Source organism: Alnus glutinosa, chromosome 1 (assembly GCF_958979055.1).
Source record: "Alnus glutinosa chromosome 1, dhAlnGlut1.1, whole genome shotgun sequence".
NCBI lineage: Eukaryota > Viridiplantae > Streptophyta > Magnoliopsida > Fagales > Betulaceae > Alnus > Alnus glutinosa.
Genome location: NC_084886.1, coordinates 35,923,305 through 35,946,207, shown reverse-complemented (window position 1 = coordinate 35,946,207; position 22,903 = coordinate 35,923,305). Strand labels below are relative to the sequence as shown.

The window sequence follows — 22,903 nt, the reverse complement described above, 5'->3', positions numbered from 1 at the left end:
TGATAATGTTGGAGAGATTAGGATGGCATTACCTTTTCCATTCAACCCAGTTTGTAATTGAGTATTCAAGTGATGAACAAAATCATAAGCTATTTACTAGGATTAGTTGTGAAACAACTACTGTCTTATTCTGTCTTTTGCTTGCTTTTTCCGAATTTGCCGTCTAAAGGTAGAAATCTATTTATCCTTATAAACATAGTAGGTAAGTGGGATATTACATATTATTTTTTATTACTGTTAGAATATTGATTAAATGATGAAGTTCACATTTTTTTTAATGAGTTTAAGTTCTTAGGATAAATGATAATTTAATAATGGTATCGGAGATCAATGGTCTTAAGTTTGAATTCTGACTTTACACTTTTGTCTCTTATTTTAGCTAAATAGTTTATGCATTATGCATCATTTATTGATGGAGAGTTTGAGCCTACATGTAAGGGGGAGTGCTAGAATATCAATTAAATGATTAAATTAATAATTTTTAAGTAGCTTAAGTTTTTTAGACAATTAGTTATTGAAAAATTATTATTTTTTACATTTTAGGTTGTTAAAGGCTAGGAAGGCCAAGGGAGGTCTTATTTCCAAACTTGAGTATAGTTTTATTCAAAACGATTCTTTTATTATGATCAATGAGTGGGTGTAATGTTCTTAATGAGTGTGACACTTCACTTGGGTGCTTGTGCTGTTAATAGTTAATATTCAGGTTGTATCTCAGGTTAAGATTTTGAACATTGGCTATTGACTTTTGTGTACCCTTTCCCCAAGCAGTGGCTAATTTATATGGGTTGTCTAAAACTTTAGTCTGTGAGTCTTTCAAGCAAAATTATGATAGGATAAACCTTTTCTTTTCAGGAATTCCATTTGGTCATACCTATAATTCATCCAAAGAAAGTGTTAAGGCGAAAGGTATGTTTTTCCATTTTTTTTTTATCCATAAAATTTTCGTTTTACATGATTGAGTTGAAAATTTAGGTCAATCTATAAAAAGTAGGAGATCATAATCTCATCCTGAAAAGCGAAAAGGACCGCAATTGAGTTGAAAATATGGTTGACTGTCATGTTGATTGTTAGAGATAATAGTATAAAAAAGGAATATTTTTTGTACTTATGAAATATAGGGTAAACTACATTTTTGCACCTCAAACTTTGGGGAGAGTTTCTATATGGTCCTAGAGTTTTTTAATTTGGCAATTTTAACCTTAAACTTTGCAATTTGATTAAAAATGAATCTTCTTTTGGCCCCTTTTTGATGACGTTGTGAACACGTGACAAGACATGTGACTTAGATTTTGCTATTTGTCTGTTGTATCTCGTTATCTGGTCACTTCTCTGTTACAAATGAGAGATGTTCACACCCGCCCGCACTCTTATAGACTTTTTTTTTTTTTGGGGGGGGGGGGGGGTGGCGACAAAATTTTAGTTGTCGTTTGTGTTCAAGGAGTGAACCATGTGGGCAGACAAGACACTTGGCAAAAAACGAGTTATGTGCTTACACCGATAGTCAAAATTGAAGGATAGCCTTTTCCAAGTTGAATGGGTACCTAGAAGTGTGATAGAGTTGTTGGATTCTTGGAGAGGTTAGTTGGAAAGTCGTTCTGTTTTAGACGCTTGTAGGATGTCCCCTTTGTGCTTAATGTGGTGTATATGGAGATAGCGGAATGCAAGGGGTTTTGAAGATTGCAAGATTTCGGTGGAAAAACTAAAGAATATATTGGTCAAATCGCTTTATACATGGACAAGGGTGTATAATAATATCTCACGATTTTCTAAGTTTTCTGATTTTGTGGATTTTTGTTATTTTTTTTTCTCATTAATGGGGTTTTCCCTTGTATACTTGTTGTGTACTAGGGTTGCGCTCCTTTGTGCTTTTAATGAAATGCATTACTTAATAAAATAAAATAAAATTTAATGGTAGCTAATTGAAGTTTTACATTGAAACAAATGCAAAGTTTAGGGATATAGTTGCCAAAATCAAAAGTTCATGGACCAGGTGAAACTCACCCCAAAAATTGAGGTGCAAAAATGTAGTTTATATATATATATATATATATATATATATATATATATATATATATATATCAAGAGTGACATGGTCAACTTGATTTGGCTCATAGTGACCTTATGAGTATCTTTTTCAGTGTGCTCACTTCAATATGAATTTTAAAAGGATTTCTCAATTTGGTAAATTTAGAGTGTTCTGGTTATGTTTGTTTTTTTGTATTTTTAATTTCCTTCACTAAAGAAATTTTTAAATATCGGAATGGGTTTTTTTTTTTTTTTTTTTTTTTTTTTTTTTTTTTTTTTTTTCTTTCTTTTTGTGGTCATATATAATGTGTATGTGTTTTCTTGAATTGCTGTTTGGGCATCTGTCATTTTTCTAAAGACTTTGTTTGCAATAACACTGGAACTGCAGGGTGGTATGAGTCCCAGTTTTTACATGATTAGCAAATAACTTGAACCCAAGATGCATGATAAACCTCGTATTAATGTATATTATATTTATATCAGGCGGGGATGTTGAAGGCATGGTCTCATGTCTTCCGACTTGTCTTATTTTGTTATTTTCACCACACATATTTAATTTAGACTCATATTTATTTGATATTACGATAGGCTGCCAGTTACGTTAGGTCTTCCCTTTGTGCCATGTTAGCCTCCAAAGAAGGTTTTCTAGCAAGCTGAGCCTGGGCATCTGGCCTTCATGTACTTCTTTTAGTAACATTCTAATCAGTTATTTAATTAAGTTAGTATAACTAAATCATCAAATCCTCCATTTTGAGCTCTCAGCCACCTCGGCCTTTCTCCTCTTACCATAAGTTGTTTTGCTTCACACGCCATTTTTCTTTATCTTTACATGGACTTGCCACTTTGACATTCTATGTTGACACATGTCACATATACAGATGGGGGCTACATCCGCACATACCCATCCTAAAAGGATCACAATGCTTGAGAGAGAGGCTTGGTAGAGAGTGGTGGTGGATTCTAAATATAGTAGTTCTTGGGGATGGTGGTGTTCTAGTGAGCCTATTGGGGCATATGGGGTGGGTTTATGGAAGAATATTCATAGGGGTTGGGGGAAGTTCTGTAGTCACACCAGATTTGAAGTGGGTGATGGCTCCAAGGTTAGATTCTGGCATGATCTTTGGTGTGGTGATATGACCCTTAAGGATGCCTTACCAGTATTATTTGGTATTGCTTGTGCAAAAGATGCTCCTGTTGAGGCTCACATGGATTATTCTGGAGACGCCATTAAGTGAAACGTGAGTTTTGCTAAAACGGCTCAGGATTGAGAGGTGGATGTTTTTGCCTCTTTCTACAGGTTGTTGTATTTAGCTAGAATGTGAAAGAAAAGAGAATGAAATGGAAAAATAAAGACAAAGCGGAATAATGAGAAAGAGACACAGGAGATTTTACGTGGTTCAGTTTATGACTTACGTCCATAGGATAAAACCCAAAAGGCTACATTATGCTCTTATTCGCTTGATAGAAACCGTACAATAAAACGACCTATTTATAGTTGAATGAGGCTAATGAGACCGGTGTCAGTAGATGAAAATATCAAGAGAGAAGAATACTCTAGAAATTTAGAGCGGAGTATTTATCTTAAAGAAGTTAGTTGGAGACAAAAATCAAGGGCATTGTGGTTAAAAGAGGGTGATAATAATACGAAGTTCTTCCATCGGTTGGCAAATTCGCACATGCGACATAATTTGATTGAGTCACTAATGGTGGATGGACATCTGACTGACGAGTCAACAGTTATTTAGGATCACATTGTGGATTTCTATAAAAAACTGTACTGTGAGCAACATCAATGGGGACCAATGGCAGATGATTTCTTTTCTTTCCATTGATGATGAAGAAAGAATATGGATGGAACAAGAGTTCAAGGAAAGTGAAGTTTGGGAGGTAGTACGGAATTTCAAAGGCGATAAGGTCCCAGGTCCTGATGGCTTTACTATGGCATTTTTCCAAAAATGTTAGGAGGTTTTAAAAGTTGATATTATTGCGGTTATGAAGGAATTTCATAGTAGTGAAAAATTCGAGAAGAGTCTAAACGCTACTTTTGTTTCGCTTATTCCGAAGAAAGCCGGACTGGTGGAACTCAAGGATTTTTGACCTATAAGTTTAATAGGTGGAATGTACAAATCATTTAGAAGGTTCTGGCGAATAGGTTGAAGTCAGTGTTGGGGAAGATTGTTTCTCACTCGCAAATTGCCTTTATCAAGGGGAGACAAATCCTGGACTCTGTATTGGTGGCTAATGAATGCTTGGATAGCCGGCTTCGCTCTAGAACACAAGGTATTATTTGCAAATTGGATTTGGAGAAGGCCTATGACCATGTAAATTGGGAGTCTTTGCTTTATTTGTTGGAGAGAGGTGGTTTTGGGGAGAGATGGTGAGATTGGATTGCTCATTGTATTTCAATTGTTTGTTTCTCTATCATCATTGATGGGTCGCCATCGGGGTTTTTCAGTAGTTCACGAGGTCTACGACAAGGGGATCCTTTGTCTCCTTTACTTTTTGTGTTGGTGATGGAGGCTTAGACTGACGTTGGTGTTTTCCGGTGGTGTTGGTAGTTTCTGGTGAGTTTGACTGCTGTTGGAGTTTTTTGGCGAGTTTCAACCGGTGTAGGTGTTTTCCAGCGTTGTTTCAGTCAGTTCGGTGGTTTCTGGTGCTGTTTGGCCGGTGTCGGTAGTTCCTGGCACTGTTTTCGGCTGGTTTCAGTTCCTGCTGGCTGCATTGAACTTGGTTTCGATGGTTACTGGTGAGTTTTGATCGGTTTCAGCCGGTTCTGTTCTTTTTCGGCCCGTTTCAGTGGTGTTTCGGCCAGTTTAGGTTGATTTCGACCGGTTCAGCGTTGTTACAGCTGGTTCAGTTCATTTTTTGGCTGATATGGCGAAGTTTTCAGCTGGTTTGGTAATATTTCATTTGGTTAAGTGTTTTGTGGGTGGTTTAGATTGTTTTTTGGACAGTTCAATGGTTTCCCAGCCAGTTTTGTGGCATTTTCTGTCGGTTCTTTGTGCTTTTCAACGAGTTTGGTGGTATTTCAGCCTCAAGACCAACTTGCAGTGTTGTTTACAAAGTTTTTGTGCCAATAATAGTTCTTTTGTTTCAAGCTGGAGCTTATATGATATATATGCTCTAGCTTGAGGGGGAGTGTTAGAAAGAAAGGGACAAGTGTCCCTATTCTAGAAGGTGGTGAGTGTCCCTATGAGTTATCTTATGGTGAGGTTCTACATTACAGAGTATTGTATTTGTTCACATATATATATAAATCAATGAATGATGAGAGTAAAAAAATAGATCCTGACCCTCTTCTTTAAAATACACTAATCTTTACAAGGGTAATAGATTTTGTTAAATTGATAGGCTATGGTTTCTTTCTTCACAGCCTTGACCCCTGTTTATCTATTTGTATTTTTTACTCCATTTCTGTTGTCCTTCTAGTGCTTTCAGTTGAATAAATTTATTCTGTAATGCAATGGCAATTGTCGTGTTTAACTTTGATTTAGTTTTAAAATTTACAATTCTAACCAGGGTTGCCTAGGAAATACATATATGTACGCAAGCTCCTCTTAGAACTGACATGTATATTTTATGTGGTTTATGTTCACTTTTGATTCATTTTTTTTGAAGGTCTGAACTTTCGCCATACTTTATATCCCGCTTACAAGAGCAACCGCCCTCCTACACCTGATACTATTGTTCAGGGACTTCAATACTTGAAAGCATCCATCAAGGCTATGTCCATTAAGGTCATTGAGGTAATGCTGTGTATTACAGATATATACGGCTACTTGACCCTGATAAGATGTGGTTATTGATCATGAGTTTACTCAAAGGCAGGTACCAGGTGTAGAAGCTGATGATGTGATTGGAACGTTGGCGGCAAGGAGTGTTGATGCTGGGTACAAGGTGATAATCTGAAGCTATATTTGATAAACATGGAAAAATGTCCGTGAAACATGAATAATATTCTTCCTATAGTGATTGTTTTGTTCTATCCGACATTGATAATTTGTTGAGAACAATTTTCTGTATGGAACAAAAAGTAAAATTACTAGTTAGATTTTTGGTGAAGTGTCCCACCTATAGTCAAGGAAACAAAATCAAATACTTTGACCGCAAGTTAAAAGCAATTGGAAATATTATAGTCCTAGTTTACAATGTAAAAATTCCAAAAGCATATTTTTATGGTTTTCCTTTTCTGCTGTTTTTTTTTGGGACTTCGCATTATTGTTTATGTTTATCTCCTTAGTTCCAATTTGGGATTCAATAAGGCTAATCATATGATATGTTTGGTTTGTCTCCTTGGTTGTCACATGTGAGAATTGTATGTGCAAGATTGGATGCTTCAGACTGTTCTGGAAGTAACAAATACAGCTTTGTGAATAAAAGCTCCTTCTTGCTATTAAGAATGACCATTGGTTAGCTTTGTAGGACTCTGGGACCAGCTTGTGAATGAACAAACGCCTAATGACATGTGGGCAAACTTCACATCCCATAGCTATGCAATAATGTATTGACACAAAAAGTGTGTGAAAGTAGGCTATTTGAGAAAAGGCTCAAATAGACATGTCATTGTTAACTAGTCAGTATTTTTCAACAATTCTTGCAAAGTACATTATTATTCAATTAGGATAAGTTTGAGTTTTAGTTGCTGCTCAACTGCTATTATAGTGTGACGTACATGGACATCTAACAATAGTATGCAGCATATAAGATATCCCCTAATCGACTCTTCCTTGAAATTTGAAAGTTAGTCCTATGGACGAGTTTTCCATGCAAAAGGTTTACTCTTGTTTTTCCTTTTTCATGTATGGTTTTAAGTATCTGCTGGTTGCTCTGTCTATTGATTACTGTTTTGGTAATTTGATAGGCTTCAGCTCAAGTCTCTTTATAGACTTTAACACTTTGTTTGCCTTCCTAACCCTTCTTCTCCAGTACTGTTGGAAGTACTAATAATGACAATAGTGGTGATGATGACGATGATAGAGGAAAGAAACTCTTTTCGTACAATCAACTTGATTTCTAGGACTGTATTTAACCCTGTACGGTCAGATATTCTTTATGGTATAGAATGTTGGATAATTAAAGATAATATATCCATGAAATGAGTGTAGCTGAGATAAGGATGTTAAGATGGATGGTGGAAGCACGTGAAGAATAGAATAAGGGGAAGATTTCTATTAAAAGTTGGGGGTGACATTAATCGAGGGTGAGATGGCCTGAGATGGTCCATTCATGTGCAAGACCTACTGATTCACAGGTGAAAAAAGTGTTTCATTTGAGTGAGCTTAGAGAGAATCCAAAAAATTACACAGTAGAACACTCTATAAAGGATATGATGATTAAAGCTGTAATTGAGAAGACGGCCTTAGTTGAGGTTGAAAGGTGGATCAATGGAAAATTTGGACACCTGATGGGAGTAGGTTCTATATTTTTATTAAATAAATATTACATAAATAGTGAAAACTTTTTTATGCTTCTGAAATTTTATTTTGTTCAACATGTGCTGTATAAGTTGTCATTGTAATTGCAGTCATGAGACTCCAAAAAGTATCTGACATTCTGGTATGTATGTAACATCCTTTTGGTAAAATTGCTCTTGCACAGGCAATGAATCATTCTCTAATCACAAGGTTATGATGGGGAGTAGCAGTTTGAAGTGATAAGCAACAAAATGGCCTAAAATATTTCTTTGCTAAAATAAATCATGTCTAATTCTTTCAGTTGTTATTGACCGCGTCGTCTTTATGACAGGTACGAGTCGTGTCCCCGGACAAAGACTTTTTTCAGATCCTATCTCCCTCATTACGTCTTCTACGAATTGCTCCCCGTGGCTTTGAGTAAGTGTCACAAATTATGTCCGCATTTTTGTAGTGCTATCCTCTGTGAATCTCAATACTTAAAATCTTCCCATTTCTGGCTAGTAAATGTTTACACGTCCTTTTGTATTTCTTATTCTTTTTCTTTTTACTAGTCCTATAAGTTACGGGGCACTTGATGCTTGTTGATGTTGTTTTATGATCTTCAAGATTAATAATGGCTATAAGTTTACATTTTTGTAATGTTGTATAGAAGCTTCCAACAATAAGCATATACATGGTAATATAACCTAAACTATAAGGAATCTTATGCATTGACTGTTGTCACTATTTGTAATTTGTAAATTTTAATAACATATTATTAAGTTTAGACAATGGGAAGTATCTATTTGGACAATTCAGAAGCATTAAGAATTACGGTAAGAGGTACTATGGATTGTTTATGCAAATATTCTTGTTTGTTCATTTTAAAATGTACATTTTATATATTTTATGTATTGTTTGAATATTGAATTTAATTTTTATTTAATTTTTTGACAATCACATCGATTTTTTTTTTTTTAAAATGGACTGAAAAAGAACGGAAGAATAACTATGGAGAGTGGAAGTTAATTAGAAGTTTTCTTCATTTTTTTGGTTTTGATTTCATTTTGATTTTGATTTCATTTTGATTTTGATTTCATTTTGATTTTGATTTTTTTTTTGGTGAGTGCATTGTGCTTTCTGCTGCTCAACACAACCTAATTCTTCTAATTATGCATTTGGGTCATAACTTACCTGGTTTGCTTACTCAGGATGGTCTCATTTGGAATGGAGGATTTTGCTGAAAAATATGGAACTCTGAAACCTTTTCAATTTGTTGATGTGATTTCACTTGTGGGGGACAAGTCTGACAACATTCCAGGTTATTTTGTGATTCTCTTTGTAAATTAATATCAGGCCACCTCCTCTGATTTGAAACTCATTAGTAATTTTTTATTATCTTTGTGAGTCTGATTGTGAAGAAGACATATCAAGTATAGAGCGCCAGTTACCAATACCCGTTGGATGTGGCTAGAGTGCATCATATACATAATACTTATATGCATCTAAATGAAAAAAAAAAAAAAAAAAAACTTATGTGGTAAATTAGTATATTGGCATGCATAAATATTCATATACATACACACATAAGACCTATATCTTTGGAAAATCGACGTGTTGGGAGTTTCTTAGGATACACCTATGACATGCCTTGGCTTTTTAGTGATGATTGGGTTTTAAACCACATAGTTTAGAAATGGGATTTACAAAGCATAATTCTGTACCTATCAATCATACAAATAGGGGCTTCCTACAGTTTGGACCATCTTAAACCAAAGAACATTGAGAAATGGCACTTGGGTTTCAGCGCAAATCGTGAAGGGATTGATGGGGTTGGGTAGTTGGGTTCAAATCTTACCATTTAAATTTCTCTTCGCTCCTTTGGCAAGAAGCAGCATGCAAGAGAGAGGGGTAGAGGGAGATGGGGAGAAAGTGAGTTTAAATATTAAAGGACTTGTTGGGTAACGTGTTTGGAAAGTCTTTTTCTTTTTTTAAACGCACTTTTTGAAAACAAATTACCAAACAAAACACTTCTTAAACAAAAAAAACACAAAAACATTTTTGAAAAATAAAACATAAAACACTTTTTAGAAAACTTAGAAATATTTTGAGAAAGCACGCTCTTATTTTTTCAGGTATGGAGGTTGACTTGTTATATATAAAAAATTAAAAATTAAAAATTTTATAAATTGAGAGATGGCTTCGCGGCAACCCCCAGTGGAGGAGAGGGGGTGGCTGTGTGCGGCCACATTCCGTGGCCAAGAGGGGTTGGCTGCCTTGGCCACCCAGAACCCCATGGCCAAGAGTTTTCTACCAACATGATAGAGGGAGAAGGAGAGGGGGTGGCCGCCTCCCGAGTTTTGTTGTTTTTAAGACCACCCCTAGCTTTTTTTTTTTCCTTTTATTTTTTAGAAATAATTTTCAGATTTGTTGCTTTTCAAAAACACAAACACTTTCTTATGTGGACCCTATAAACAACATTTTTCAAATGTAGGCCCCATTGAAAACATTTCTCAACTTTCCTCCACATCAAAAACTCTTTGCAAATCAAAACACAAAATACTTACCAACATACCCAAGATTTGGTGAACTTGCTGCCACTGTATACTACAAAATAATAAAATTGTCTTATTTACTTATAAGTAATTAGTTCATTTCTACATATTACTAAAAATTAAATTTTATTAGCATCATCTTTGTGTCCCATATTTGTAGGCATGCTTCATAGTGAAGTTCTATTTAATTATTGTCGCACTAAATTAGTTCAGAATAAATACATAAATAGAACTTCATTCTTCACCGTGTTGTATTGCTTCAAAGTGAGACAGGGTGATGAAGATAAGCTTTGTTGGGTTCCTTCCAAGAGATGGTTGTTTCATTAGATCATACTACAACGTTCTTGTTTCTCCCCATGATAGTTCGCTTTCACTTGGAGGAGTATTTGGCAAATATATCCAAGGTCCTCGCGAACAGGTTTAAATCAAATTTGGGCAAGATTATCTCCAACACTCAGAATGCATTTATTAGTGGTCGACAAATCTTGGATTTAGTGCTAATTGCCAATGAATGTGTGGATAGTCAAATTCGATAAGGGGACCTTGGGCTGCTGTGTAAGTTGGATCTGGAGAAGGCATATGATCATGTGAATTGGGATTTCTTACTATATTTGCTGCACCGTTGTGGTTTTGGGGAAAAATGGAGGGCTTGGATTCGTTTTTGTATTTCTACGGTGAGTTTTTCTGTTCTTGTGAATGGAATCCCGTCGGGTTGCTTCAATAGCTCTCGTGGTTTGCGACAAGGAGATCCTCTTTCTCCTTTTTTGTTTGTGGTGGTTATGGAGGCTTTGAGCCGGATGCTGAGTGCCACATTGGATCAGGGCAATTTGACTGGGTTTTAATTGGGATCCAGGGAATCCGAGGCTTTAGTTGTGAATCATTTACTGTTTGCTGATGACACGTTGATTTTTTGTGGTGCGCAAGAAGAACAAATTCGACATTTGAGGTGTATCTTCCTTTGCTTTGAGGCAGCTTCGGGTTTAAGGATTAACTTAGGAAAATCAGAAATTGTTCCTATTGGTGCGGTAGAGGATGTCGAAGGGTTGGCCCATTTACTTGAATGTCGGGTTGCTTCTTTGCCTATGACATACTTGGGTTTGCCATTGGGTACTTCTTACAAGTCTGTGTCTATTTGGAATGGTGTTATTGAGAAAATGGAAAGGAGATTGGCTGGATGGAAGTGTATGTATTTGTCAAAGGGTGGGCGGCTGACTCTTCTTAAAAGTACGCTTTCCAACCTTCCTACTTATCTCTTGTCGTTGTTTTCTATTCCAATGAGGGTGGCTAATCGTCTTGATAATATTCAAAAGGCTTTTCTTTGAGGTGGCATTGGGGATGATGCCAAATTTCATTTAGTGAAATGGAATAGGATTTGTACTCCATTGCATTCAGGTGGGTTGGGAGTTTACAATTTCATCCAGTTTAATCGAGCACTTTTGGGAAAATGGTTGTGAAGATATGGTAGGGAGAGAGAGGCTTTATGGTGATTGGTGATTGACGCAAAATTTGGGAGCCTTAAGGGTGGTTGGTGTTCGAAAGAGGTGTCAAGTTCCTTTGGAGTGGGCGTGTGGAAATATATTAGGAGCGGATGGGAGAAGATTTGTAATTTTGTTCGTTTTGAGGTGGGGGATGAGTCACATTAGTTTCTGGCTTGGTGGTGTGGAGATAGATCTTTGAAGCAGTGCTTTTCAGTTCTGTTTAGTATTGTGAGGAACAAAGATGCGATGCTGGTGGATAACTTGGTCGTTTATAATGGAGTTATTCAATTGAATGTTCTTTTTACGAGGTAAATTCAGGATTGGGAGATGGAGATGGTTCTTTCTTTCTTCGAGTCACATATTAGTTTCTGGCATGATTGGTGGTGTGGAGATAGATCTTTGAAGCAGTGCTTTTCAGTTCTGTTTAGTATTGTGAGGAACAAAGATGCGATGCTAGTGGATAACTTGGTCGTTTATAATGGAGTTATTCAATTGAATGTTCTTTTTACGAGGTAAATTCAGGATTGGGAGATGGAGATGGTTCTTTCTTTCTTCGAGCGGCTTTACTCCACTTTGGTTCGACATGGAGAGGGAGACAGGTTAGTTTGAAACCCCTCTAAAGGGGGTTTATTTTAGGTGAGATCCTATTATGAAGTGCTTATTAGGAAAAATGGCCCATCATTTCTGTGGAAGAGTATTTGGCGTGTTAAGGTTTCGATAAGGGTAGCTTTCTTTATTTGGTCAGCAGCTTTGGGTAAAATTTTGACGCATGATAACTTGCGTAAAATGAATGTCGTAGTGATTGAGTAGTGTTGTATGTGTAAGAAGAATGTGGAGTTTATTGATCATCTGTTGCTTCACTGCTAAGTCGCCTGTGATCTTTGGAGTTACATTTTTATCTTATTTGGGATAGAGTGGGTTATGCCACAAACGGTGTTGGAGTTGTTGACTAGTTGGGGCGCGTCGGTTGGATACGGTCGTGCTAAAGAAGCTTGACGGTTAGCTCCATTGTGTTTATTGTGGTGTATTTGGCGGGAGCGGAATGTGCGGCTCTTTGAAGATGTAGAGACATCAATGGTGGAACTATGGAAGCGTTTGTTCAATATGTTATATCTTTGGATAGCATTCCATCATTGTTTGAATGGTTTTACTTATGTAGAATTTTTAAATTTATTCTCTTCTCATCCCATTTAGGGGTTCTCTTGTATACTTCCTGTGTATAAGGGTTGCGCCCCTCTGCGCTTTCATTGAATTGAAATGCAATTACTTACTAAAAAAAAAATGTATTTAGCAAAATAAAGTTCCCTTGAGAGTGAAATTTTTTGCTTGGTCAGTCGCATTAGGAAGATCCACACCATGGACAATTTAAGGAAACGACATGTCATTGTGGTTGAGTGGTGCTGTATGTGTAAGAAGAATGGGGAGTTAGTGGATCACCTTCTACTCCATTATCAGATTGCCAGTGCTGTTTGGAATTCTATCTTTGGCAGTGTAAGGATGGCTTGGGTTATGCCTAGTTGGGTGGTAGATCTCTTTTCTTGCTGGAGATTGCTAGATGGTAGATTTTAGCTTGATGCAGTTTGGAAGATGATTCCGTCCTGCTTTATGTGGTGTCTTAGAGGGAAAGAAACAATCGGAACTTTGAGGATGTGGTGTTTTTAGAGGGAAAGAAACAATCAGAGCTTTGAGGACCGTGAGAGGACATTGGTAGAATTAGAGGCTTTATTCTTTCAGACTCTTTTCCATTGGGTTGCCGCCTTTGATTTTAATATTTCGAGCTTTCATGTTTTTTTAGATCCTTTTTCTGCTTCTAGCTAAGTGGCTGTCTTGTATACTTCTTGTGTACTTCGGTTGCTCATTTACGCTTTTTATTGAATATGTGATTACTTATAAATATAGTTTAGAACATGAAGATAAATTGGTGAGTTCTTTTAATTATTTTGATTGGTAAGTTAATCTGCACCTAGAGGGTCCTATCGCTCGCGCGCGCGCGGGGGGTGGGGGTGGGGGTGGGGGGGAGAGAGAGGAGTGTCCTTTTAAGTTAGAGGTCACTGTCATGGGTTCTTCCATTAATTTTTTTTTTTTTTTCCTTTTTTTGATAATTTATGAAAATTTTGTTAGAAAAAAACAGAAATCTCATGCGCATAACTCTCCTGAAGAATTACACAGATTCTTTCAATCATCTTCATCTCAGACCCATGACCGTGGGCTTTAACTCATGATATAGTGTGACATTTATTACGATATAAAAGAAATTTTGAATACTTTTTGTTTCTTGATCAAGTAGGCCATTTTGAAAATTGGATTAAAATTACATATTTTATAATGATTATACTTTGGACTTTTTTTTTTCCCCTTGCTTTAGGGAGTGTAAAACCCTTGCTGAAGGAAATTGCATTAGATATTTCTTGGAAAATATGGGAACAAAATAGGCCCCAATTCTCCACCATCTTGATTGAGAGGAGAAATAAAACAAAGTATTAACTTCGATACTGGGTTAATCAAATGTGGTACACCATTTTCTTTTGCATTCCTTTGAAGTGGTGCTCCTGAAAGAGCTCTTGCACTCATGCTTCCTTTTTCCTGACTTTAATTTGATGTACTACTAAATATATCTGTGAAGGTTGAATTCTTTCAAATATGAAATATCATGGCAATTTTTTTATTTTCAATAAATGATCTGGCTAAATATTTAGTCTCCATTTGGCACTTGGACTGAATGAGCTGAGGGAAAGGAACTATTAGAATCCTTGGACTGGAAGGCAAATATAACTTCTAAAAATATTATTTTCGTTCTTTTCTTGTTTCTGATATTTAATTGAGTGTGAAATTTCACTGCTTGATTCATCAATATATTATAATTACAGGAGTTGAAGGAATTGGAAATGTTCATGCAGTGCATTTGATCACTAAATATGGTATGTTAATATCACATCTTATATTTTCTTTATATAATTGCAATGATAGATGTTTTGAGGATAGCAAGAAGACGTTGGCGGAGCTTATGTCCTTATTTTTTAGTACTCTGGTACTTTGTATACTTGGACAGCTACGTTTTTAGCTCCCTTTGTGCTTAGCTTTCATAATTTCCTTGTTCTCTTTTCTTCTTCAAGTTAGGTGTCTCTCTTGTATACCTCTTGTGTACCCATCCGGGTTGTGCCTTTCACTTTTAATGATATTTCGATCACTTATTAAAAAAAATAGTTTGTTTTGAAAATGTGAAAACCAAGTTTATAATGCATTAATTATATCATTATGTGATGAAAAGGTGAAGTAATGCTGTAACATTTGCAAAAGTTGATGTAGATCTAACATGTTTGCAAAATAATTTTTTATTTTTTTTAACTAAGTGGTTTTTATTTTCAAAGCCTCAGCGGACCAACTGGTAACAGGCAGTTACCAAATGACCCAATGTATAGTTCCTACCTAAGTAAAAGCATACTTCCTCTACTATAAGTCAAATCAAGGAAAAGCAGATTTTTCCGGTCTAGACACTTCTACATGAGATTCTTGAACGTCAAGGGTGCATCAAAGTGTCAATCCCCACATGTTTCTCTTTCACTACCTACAGATGTTGATGAAATAATATACAAATCTATGCAAGCATAAAGGAGTATGCTTATCTTTGAGGCTTTTTTCTTACCTTCCAGTGAAGCATTTAAATACTACTGGTATCAACCCTTCCATGCATTTTGTTAAATGTTGAATAATTTTTAAGTTAAATTATTGGCTGTTGATGTCAACTAAGCTCCTGTCAGAAATAAAAGTCTTCTAAAATTGTATAATTTACTCAAATGGTCAAGCTCATTGAGCATAATAATCCCAGGTGTTTGGTCTTTCATTAATTGAATCATTATGTTCTAACTTGTTCCCTTTTCAATTATTTTTGTTTCTGGTCCTAGAACGCTCTTAATTCTGATCACTAAGATATCCTCGCTTCTAATGGCAGGTACATTAGAAAATTTGTTGCAATGTGTTGATCAAGTTGAACAGGAACGTATCAGAAAGGTAGTACTAGTCTGTTGCACCGATCACATGAATCCAATGCTCAATAAATTTATTTATATACAAGTCATCTAGTATTTTTGGTAGGTGAGACTGAGTGATCTGGGCACACAAACTTGATCCAGTTTGGGTCCACAGATTCCAATTTTAAGCTCTTCTAATGGGATTTTGATCATGGATCACCATGAGTCATGACTTGATGCTGTGATCAAGATTTGAGCAAATAAATCCTACCTGTAAATGGGATCTTCACGGTTTCTGTATCAACAATAAAGATTGATATCTCATAAGCAAGCTATTGAGAAAATAACAAAACCTGAGCTTTATATTCGGTTTTGTTGCAAAATTACCCAATTTGAGTTTTCTTTGCACTGTGGACCAGATCAAGAATATTGTAGCACATTTTGGCAAGTGGTAGGATCTGATTTGTTTGTGGTCAAAATTTACACATAAGATAGGTATCTGCACCCTAATCCAGATGGATTATAGGATTCACGCTTATTGTTTTTGTGTTGGCTTTAACAGGCGTGTCCCGCTAGCTTTCAGCCTCAAATTGTTATCATCTCTCTTCTTCTCTTTCATCGTATAGCTAGGCTTGATTCTTTCCCCCTGGCTTGAGGTTGCGATGTTCTGGGCTCGTCGTCTGTGATGCATTTTTTTCGGAGCTTGACACTTGAGGCCAGTCATGGAGCGCAGATTTGTCATTGAAGCCAAAGATTTTTTTTTTTTTTTTTTTTGTTCCCCGGCGAAGTTTGGAATATTAGAGCTTCGTTTGGAGGAAAAAAGAAAGTATTTCTTAGGGGTGGTGGTTCTGGGCTCATTGTGTTCCGCTTGGTTGGTGGCCACGGTAAAGGAGGCATTGAAGTCGCCAGGGGTTGAAGACTTTGTTAAGTCATTTCGGGAGGATTTGAAGGTCTTGATTGTTTGAAGAGGTGAAAATCAGGCTGGTAGGTTTCTGGAGGTGGCCTCTTTTGCAGTTGGTGGCCGGAAATGGTTATTTGGCTCCCTGAGGGCTAAGAAGGGTGGGGTTGGAGGCGAGTTGCGAGTGAGCTTTGCAAGATGGTGGCATTTCTAGAATCAGTGTCTTAGTTGATGGTGGCTGCAGAGGGTTCTTCAAAGGGGAAGGATTTGTAGAATTCCTCCGGCGGGCCTTCTTTTGGGGTTAGCCCAGAGAAGGGTGGGGTGATTTCGTCTTATGCGGAGGTGGTGTGTGGGGCGGTTGGTTCTCCTATTAAAATCTCGGCTATGTCGGTCCCGAAGGCGGAGATGCGAGAGTTGGATCTGTTGCCAGTGACGTTGTTTAGTGACAAAGAGGATACAAAAGTGGCGGGGAACAGCATTGACTTGGAGAAGTTACCGGGAACAATGGAGAAGAAACAGCAGGTTCGGAGTCATGGCGGTGGCAAGGTTTGGAAGATGAAGCTGGAGTATCCTAGACTTTAGAAGAAGCTTCTCGGGCTCCTCAGGTCAGACTTGGACCAGGTATCAGCGACTGTGGTCCAGTTCTTTAGGTTGGGCCTGAAGCCCAAACTCTCTCTAGGTGTCAGGAGTGCTCGGGTTGGGTTTAAGCCCATCCTGAAAAGGTTAGAGGGTTTGTAGCTGCAAGGTTTGAGCCCACTTTTGTAGATTCGAAGTCCATTTTGGGTTCGGGTGCGATTTCGTATCCGGGTACGGTTTGGAATTCGGGTACAGGTCCAGGTGTGGTTTTGGACCCGGGCTCGGGTTTGGTCACCGATTCTCTTCTTCCTTTTTCGGTTACTTCTGTGGCTTCCTCAGTGGCTGTTCAGAAGTATATTCTCGCTAATCAGAAGGTGATTAACCCCCAGGTACACAATCATGTCGATTTGGGGCGTGGAAAAGGCAACGTCTAAGCCTCTGAACTTCTACTTCCGCAAGTCCATGTCTAAGAGAGGTTTGAAGGTGGTTGTCAGATACTCTTGGCCTTTAGGGTATGTCCCCTCCCGCAGCTTAGGAGGCTATGGTGTTGGAAAACGTTGATGCTGGGTGGTGGAAGAGGAAGGAAGCAGGGCTGGTTCTGGGTGCTGGTTTTGCTTTGGGTTCTGCTGGTTCGGGGTTTTCTTTTTCTCAATCTTCGCCTGAGGTGGGCTTGCCGGATGGTATGGTTCCTCCAATATTATTCTTGGAAGATTCTGTGCCTAAGACCCTGATTGAGTATAAGTGCAAATGCATGGACATGAGAAGCCGAAGCTGGTTGTGGGTCAAGGCGAGCACGATGAGGTGAGCTTTCTCAAGTCGAGCTCGTCCTCTCCTTTTTTGGCAGATCACGGTGAATCTGAGTCGTCCCACTTCTCTACTTTGTTGCTTGATGTTCTTTTGGTGTTGGATGGTAGTTTCAGGGAAAGATTGGTTGTTGTCTGCGGCCGGTGTCCAGCCTTTCTCTCCTTTGGAGTGGTCTCTGTTATGTTCCACGGTAGGGTTCGGGTCCAAGGGGCAAGAGGATAAGACTGTGGCTTTCCTCTCTGCCCTTGATGAAGAGCATATTCGGGAGGATAAGCTTGGGGTTTGAAAGCTTTAGGGGCTCAGGGGTTTGGTTTGTTTTGTGGGATGTTGTTTGGGGTGGGTCGGTGTTGAGGTGTTCGTTTCTCGTATACTTCGTGTGTACTAGGGGCGCCTTACGCTGTTATTTATAAAATTTGCATTTACTTATTAAAAAAAAGTTGGAGCCACTTAATGCCTTGAATCTAAGCCACTATGTAATGGCTGTATAACATGTCAATGTTATGGAAACCTTTTATTTTTCTTCCATTTTTTAGGGAAAACTACATTTACCCCCTCTAACGACCATTCTATTTGCAATGTTTTCCCCTAATGTTTTAATTTTTGCAATGTCTCTTACAATCTACCATTGGGGTTGCAATGTCCTCCATCCATGCCCAACATGACAAAAATACCCTAAGAAAAAAAAATGATTTTTTTTTTTTTAATTATTGATTTTTTTTTTTTTTTGTTTTTAATCCTAGGATTTATTTATTTATTTTTTTCATTTCAGGCACGGAAGTGGGACCTTGCAATCCCAATGGTAGATTTTTTTTTTTTTTGATAAGTAAAATATATTGAAAAGGCGCAAAAGGGGCGCAACCCATAGTACACAGGACCTTGCAATCCCAATGGTAGATTAGGTGGACATTGCAAATATAATGGTAGTTAGAGTTTTGTGGTGGGGGGTAAATGTCGTTTCCCCATTTTTTTTTTTTTTTTTTGTTATAGGTAATTTACTTGAATAATAGCTAATTGGGTAGGTGATGATAGGAAAAGGATAATAAAAGAAAACAAAACTGGTTAATTTTTCATTTTGGTTTTGTGGGGAGTAGGGTAGGAACTTATCATCATCCAGGAAAAACATAAAGGTGGGGGGGGAGTTGCAGGGAATGGGAAGGGAAGTTAGTCTTAATCCTGGTGATGTTGGTTTCACCACCAGTTTTAAGCCACAGGCTTTTGGGCATGGTAATGACAGGGAGAGGGGATGCCTTGTGTTGGGAGTGTCCTGTTTGTGCACAAGACAAAGGTTTTCCATTTCTTATCCAGAAAGATATGTGGCCATGAAATAGGGATTATGTAGATTGTACTCTGTTTCCTTAAAGGTTGGCCATTTATTATCGAGAAAGATATGTGCCCATGATTCCATGAAGGTTGGTATTACTTAGATCCTACTCTCTTCATAATTTTATCACTGCCAAGAGAATGCACTTCAGCATTTTCTTCCTCTTGTGCAGCACCTTCCAATAACGGGTTATCTTTTCTGAGAAACCATTTTCTTAATTCCAGGATGTTTTTTGGTGTTAAATGGACGATGTTTTGATTGGATGACATGATGTAGTGAGACACTTGGTAGGATTTATTTATTGAAGTGTCACAGACAAACAAAATAGTTTGAATCCCATAATAAAGTAGCATGATATTTGGAAGTATTTGTGGCAAAGAAAACGCCTCCAAAGAGCTTGCAAAATTGGTTCATTTTTTTTTTTTTTTAACTTCAACCTACAATGTTGTTGGTATCGTAACACCCTCCCCGCTTTTTTCTCTCTTCACAAGAAAAAAAAAAGTTTGTTAAAAAAAGGAAAAGACTGAACTGCAGGAAAAAAAAAAAAAACTTTAATTCTTTAATCCTTCAACAATTTTGCCGTTAATTATTTATTATCTGTATTTTATATAGTATTTTCATTTAACTTTCACCAGACTAGGATTGTAAGTGATTTATAATGGAAAAGAGAAATAGTGGATAGAAATTTTCAATCAAGCATAAAAGCAATGCTGCAAAGAGTTTGGTAAGTTTCTTCTGTCTAGAAAAAATGACTACATATAACTGTTTTAGCAAGCCTGTAAGTCTTTTTTGTGAAGATGATAATCTTTTTAGTTAAGGTTCTCTTAATGAATATGTGCCGCAATTTCCTTTCTTAGTTGAATGTGGCCCATAGATAATAATCAAAGTATATCTTCTGGCTATATAAATATTCTCTTTTTCATGCATACACTTTTTTCATATTTTTTTTTTTCTTTCGAATTGTATTCTTGCATATTTACAGTATGTTGTGAAGTAGCATTCATAGTCCTAAATTCGCCTTTATCCTTGTAGGCCTTGATTACAAATGCTGAGCAGGCTATCTTAAGCAAGAACTTGGTAAATTTTGTCAGCCTTCACTATTGTTTGTGGTTGTAACTTTTCTTCAGATATATATTTTGCACAGGAGTTTGTTCTTAGTGAAAATAATGATTTTAGGTGCATAAGGCACTTATTACCTTAATTATCACATTTGAAAAGATGACAACTTAATTAGTTTTCACGATGAATCAGGAGAAAATATTAGGAACCCAACATTGCACTAGCACTCCCCATACTTTCTCAACCAATTGCTTCAACCCCCACCACCTCAACTCAACCTGAATGAGTACAAAAGATTTAAAGAATGAACTAACTGTCTCCACCTCCCAATCATGCACTGATCTAATGAAGGTGATATTCCACTGAACGGTGTCATTAGAAAACAACATATGGTCTGCCATCAAGGATTCCTTATAACAAGCATATTAAACAACACAAGGAAAGATTCCTTCAAGGTCTGATCACTACACCAAACATCTTGCCAAAAATTTATCTTAGACCCATCCTCCCACCTCAAATCTCACGAATCTAGAGAAATCCCCCCACCTCCTAATGTTTTCCGCACCCCAACCCCATAGGATCCAAAAACCGCATTGGAACACCACCCTTCTCACAAGCTGTCATATTTAACTTCGACCACCGATCTCCACAAACCCTCACTCTCTGTGGCATAACACCATAACCATTTCTCCAAGAGAGCTCGGTTAAACATAAGCAAGTTTCTAATCCCCAAACCGCCTAAAGATAATAGAGTACAAATTTTTACCCAACTGACTAAATGGAATTTAAACTCATTACCAACTCTGCCCCACAAGAAGTTCCTTTGAAGTTTCTCAATACAGTCACCAAAATAAGTGGGAGAAGAATAAGGCAGTGGAAAAAACCACAGAAAATTACTAGTGTTTTTGTTCTATTTTTTTTTTTTCTTTTAATTTGTCTTTAGGCAAAAGAAAAAAGAAGAAAAGAAGGTCCATCCTTTAGGGGCTATGGAGCTAATCATATTTCTTCCTTTTTTCTCATTGGAAAGAATAAGTCTTAGCCTTTCTGTGTGGAGGGGGCGCTTTACATGGGTCCGAGGTTTATTTGACAGGGGTGGGTACACGAAGTGACTCTGCCTTGGAGGGGTTCCTCGTCATAAAAAAAAAAGAAAAGGAATAAGTCTAAGCCTTTCTCGCCGTTAATACTTCAAAATGTTTCCACGACTTAACCCATTGAAGTGCCAAGGTGGTCATCATTGACAGCTGCTTCTGCATGGTCATTGTTGTCAAATTGTAGAGGCCCGAAGCGTCCTTGATTTGGGAGTTATCCTCCATGGGCCAGCCTGTCAGGGATGGCTACTTGGTTTCTGCCACAGGTGGTAGTGTTTATAAGCGTTGAGTGTTAGGAAATAAGTCCTATTTCCCAAGACCCATGAGAAACGAAAAATTAAGAAGACAAGGAGAAATAAATCAACCACAAATGACACCAAGATTAAAGTGGTTCCCTCAAACTGAGGTACATCCACTGTAGGAGACGCAGAGAATATTCATTATTAAAATAGTTACAGGGAGAAAATCACTCAAAGCCCAAAGCCCCAATACACCTAGATTTTCCTCTCACTCTAGAAAAGAAAATCAAAGAAACCTTCCTTTTGTGTATTGCTGTACGGCACATTAAAAAGAGAAAAAACTCTTCTTTCTTTTTGCTTTGCTTCACTTCGGTTTCTTTTTGCTTTGAGATTCTTTTGATTTTCACATTTTGCTTTGGTTGGCTTCTCTCTCTATTTATAACAACAAAACAACTTAACAGAGAAGTAAAGCTTGCGTCATTTTCTTCTTGGACAAGAAAACTTCTCCTACAAGCAAGTTGATCACGTCACTTTCTTCTCAAGGAAGTAAGTGGCATTACTTCTTGAAGAAGTTAAATAAACACGTGGCAACCAAGTTGTTTTATCAATCCTTTGAAGAGGGACCCACACCAATAAGTTGTTAAAATCAAGTCAAACTTAACATTGAACCACCCATTATATCTTAATTTTAGTCTATACCATTGGGAGGTTTAGTGTCAGTTTTTAGAAGTGAGAGTTAAACTGGAACTAGAAAATACTACAGAAAAGTATATCATTATTTTTTATTATTTTTTTTTTTTATTAAAAATGAGAAATAGACAAAATTCATGCCATATGTTTTTGTTGTACAGATTAAATGTTGTCCGCCATGTTGCCAGAAATTGGTTGGCTTAAACTGAAAAGTAAACCCAGATGAGAAAGCCTTTTTTTTCAACTTTGATTATACAAGAAAACAGCTTTCAATCAATATATGTACAAATGTGCTTGGCATGTCAAAGAAGAAACAAACAAACTGGACTATGATACCATGTTAAGAGTGTCCGAAGCTTAGACTATCAGGTGGAGAGACCAACTAGTATACAACTCAGTATCAAGTCTGACACGCAGTGAAATATGAGACTCCTCTTGACATATGGTTTCCAATATAGACATAAAAACAGGCATAATATTTGCTCCAAACATTTGAGATATAATTTGAGTGATTTGCTCCTACTTTTCTAACAGGAAGTAGCCAATGATGATCTTCATTTTCATTAACCAGTAATAGTGTGCTTGAAAATGTAGTCAGTGGACTATGTCTTTATATGTGAGAGCTTTATGTCATGGCAGGCTCTGCTACGTTCTGATCTTCCATTTTACATGGTACCATTTGCTACCAGAGATCTCACATTTAACAAACCAGAGGTTCGTGCGGTTACCCCTAAACAAATCTTTCTTTCTTTATTCAAGCTATTATTTCCAGACTATTTGTCAGTTCTGTTAACTTTTGACTTGTCTAT

The 22,903-nt window shown here is 37.2% G+C and overlaps 1 protein-coding gene across 3 annotated transcripts in view; it reads left to right on the top strand.

Annotated features, from left to right (window-relative positions):
• Positions 1–22,903, top strand: part of LOC133879507 (uncharacterized) — a 51,146-nt gene that overhangs the window by 25,574 nt on the left and 2,669 nt on the right. For 2 of the 3 annotated variants that reach the window (XM_062318089.1, XM_062318082.1), the window contains exons 7-15: positions 853–906; positions 5,644–5,771; positions 5,854–5,922; positions 7,771–7,856; positions 8,630–8,739; positions 14,319–14,369; positions 15,401–15,459; positions 20,051–20,095; positions 22,734–22,808. In XM_062318089.1, the coding sequence (XP_062174073.1) occupies positions 853–906; positions 5,644–5,771; positions 5,854–5,922; positions 7,771–7,856; positions 8,630–8,739; positions 14,319–14,369; positions 15,401–15,459; positions 20,051–20,095; positions 22,734–22,808 (677 nt within the window). The remainder of the gene's footprint in view (positions 1–852; positions 907–5,643; positions 5,772–5,853; positions 5,923–7,770; positions 7,857–8,629; positions 8,740–14,318; positions 14,370–15,400; positions 15,460–20,050; positions 20,096–22,733; positions 22,809–22,903) is intronic. The other variant, XM_062318096.1, reaches the window with a different exon arrangement.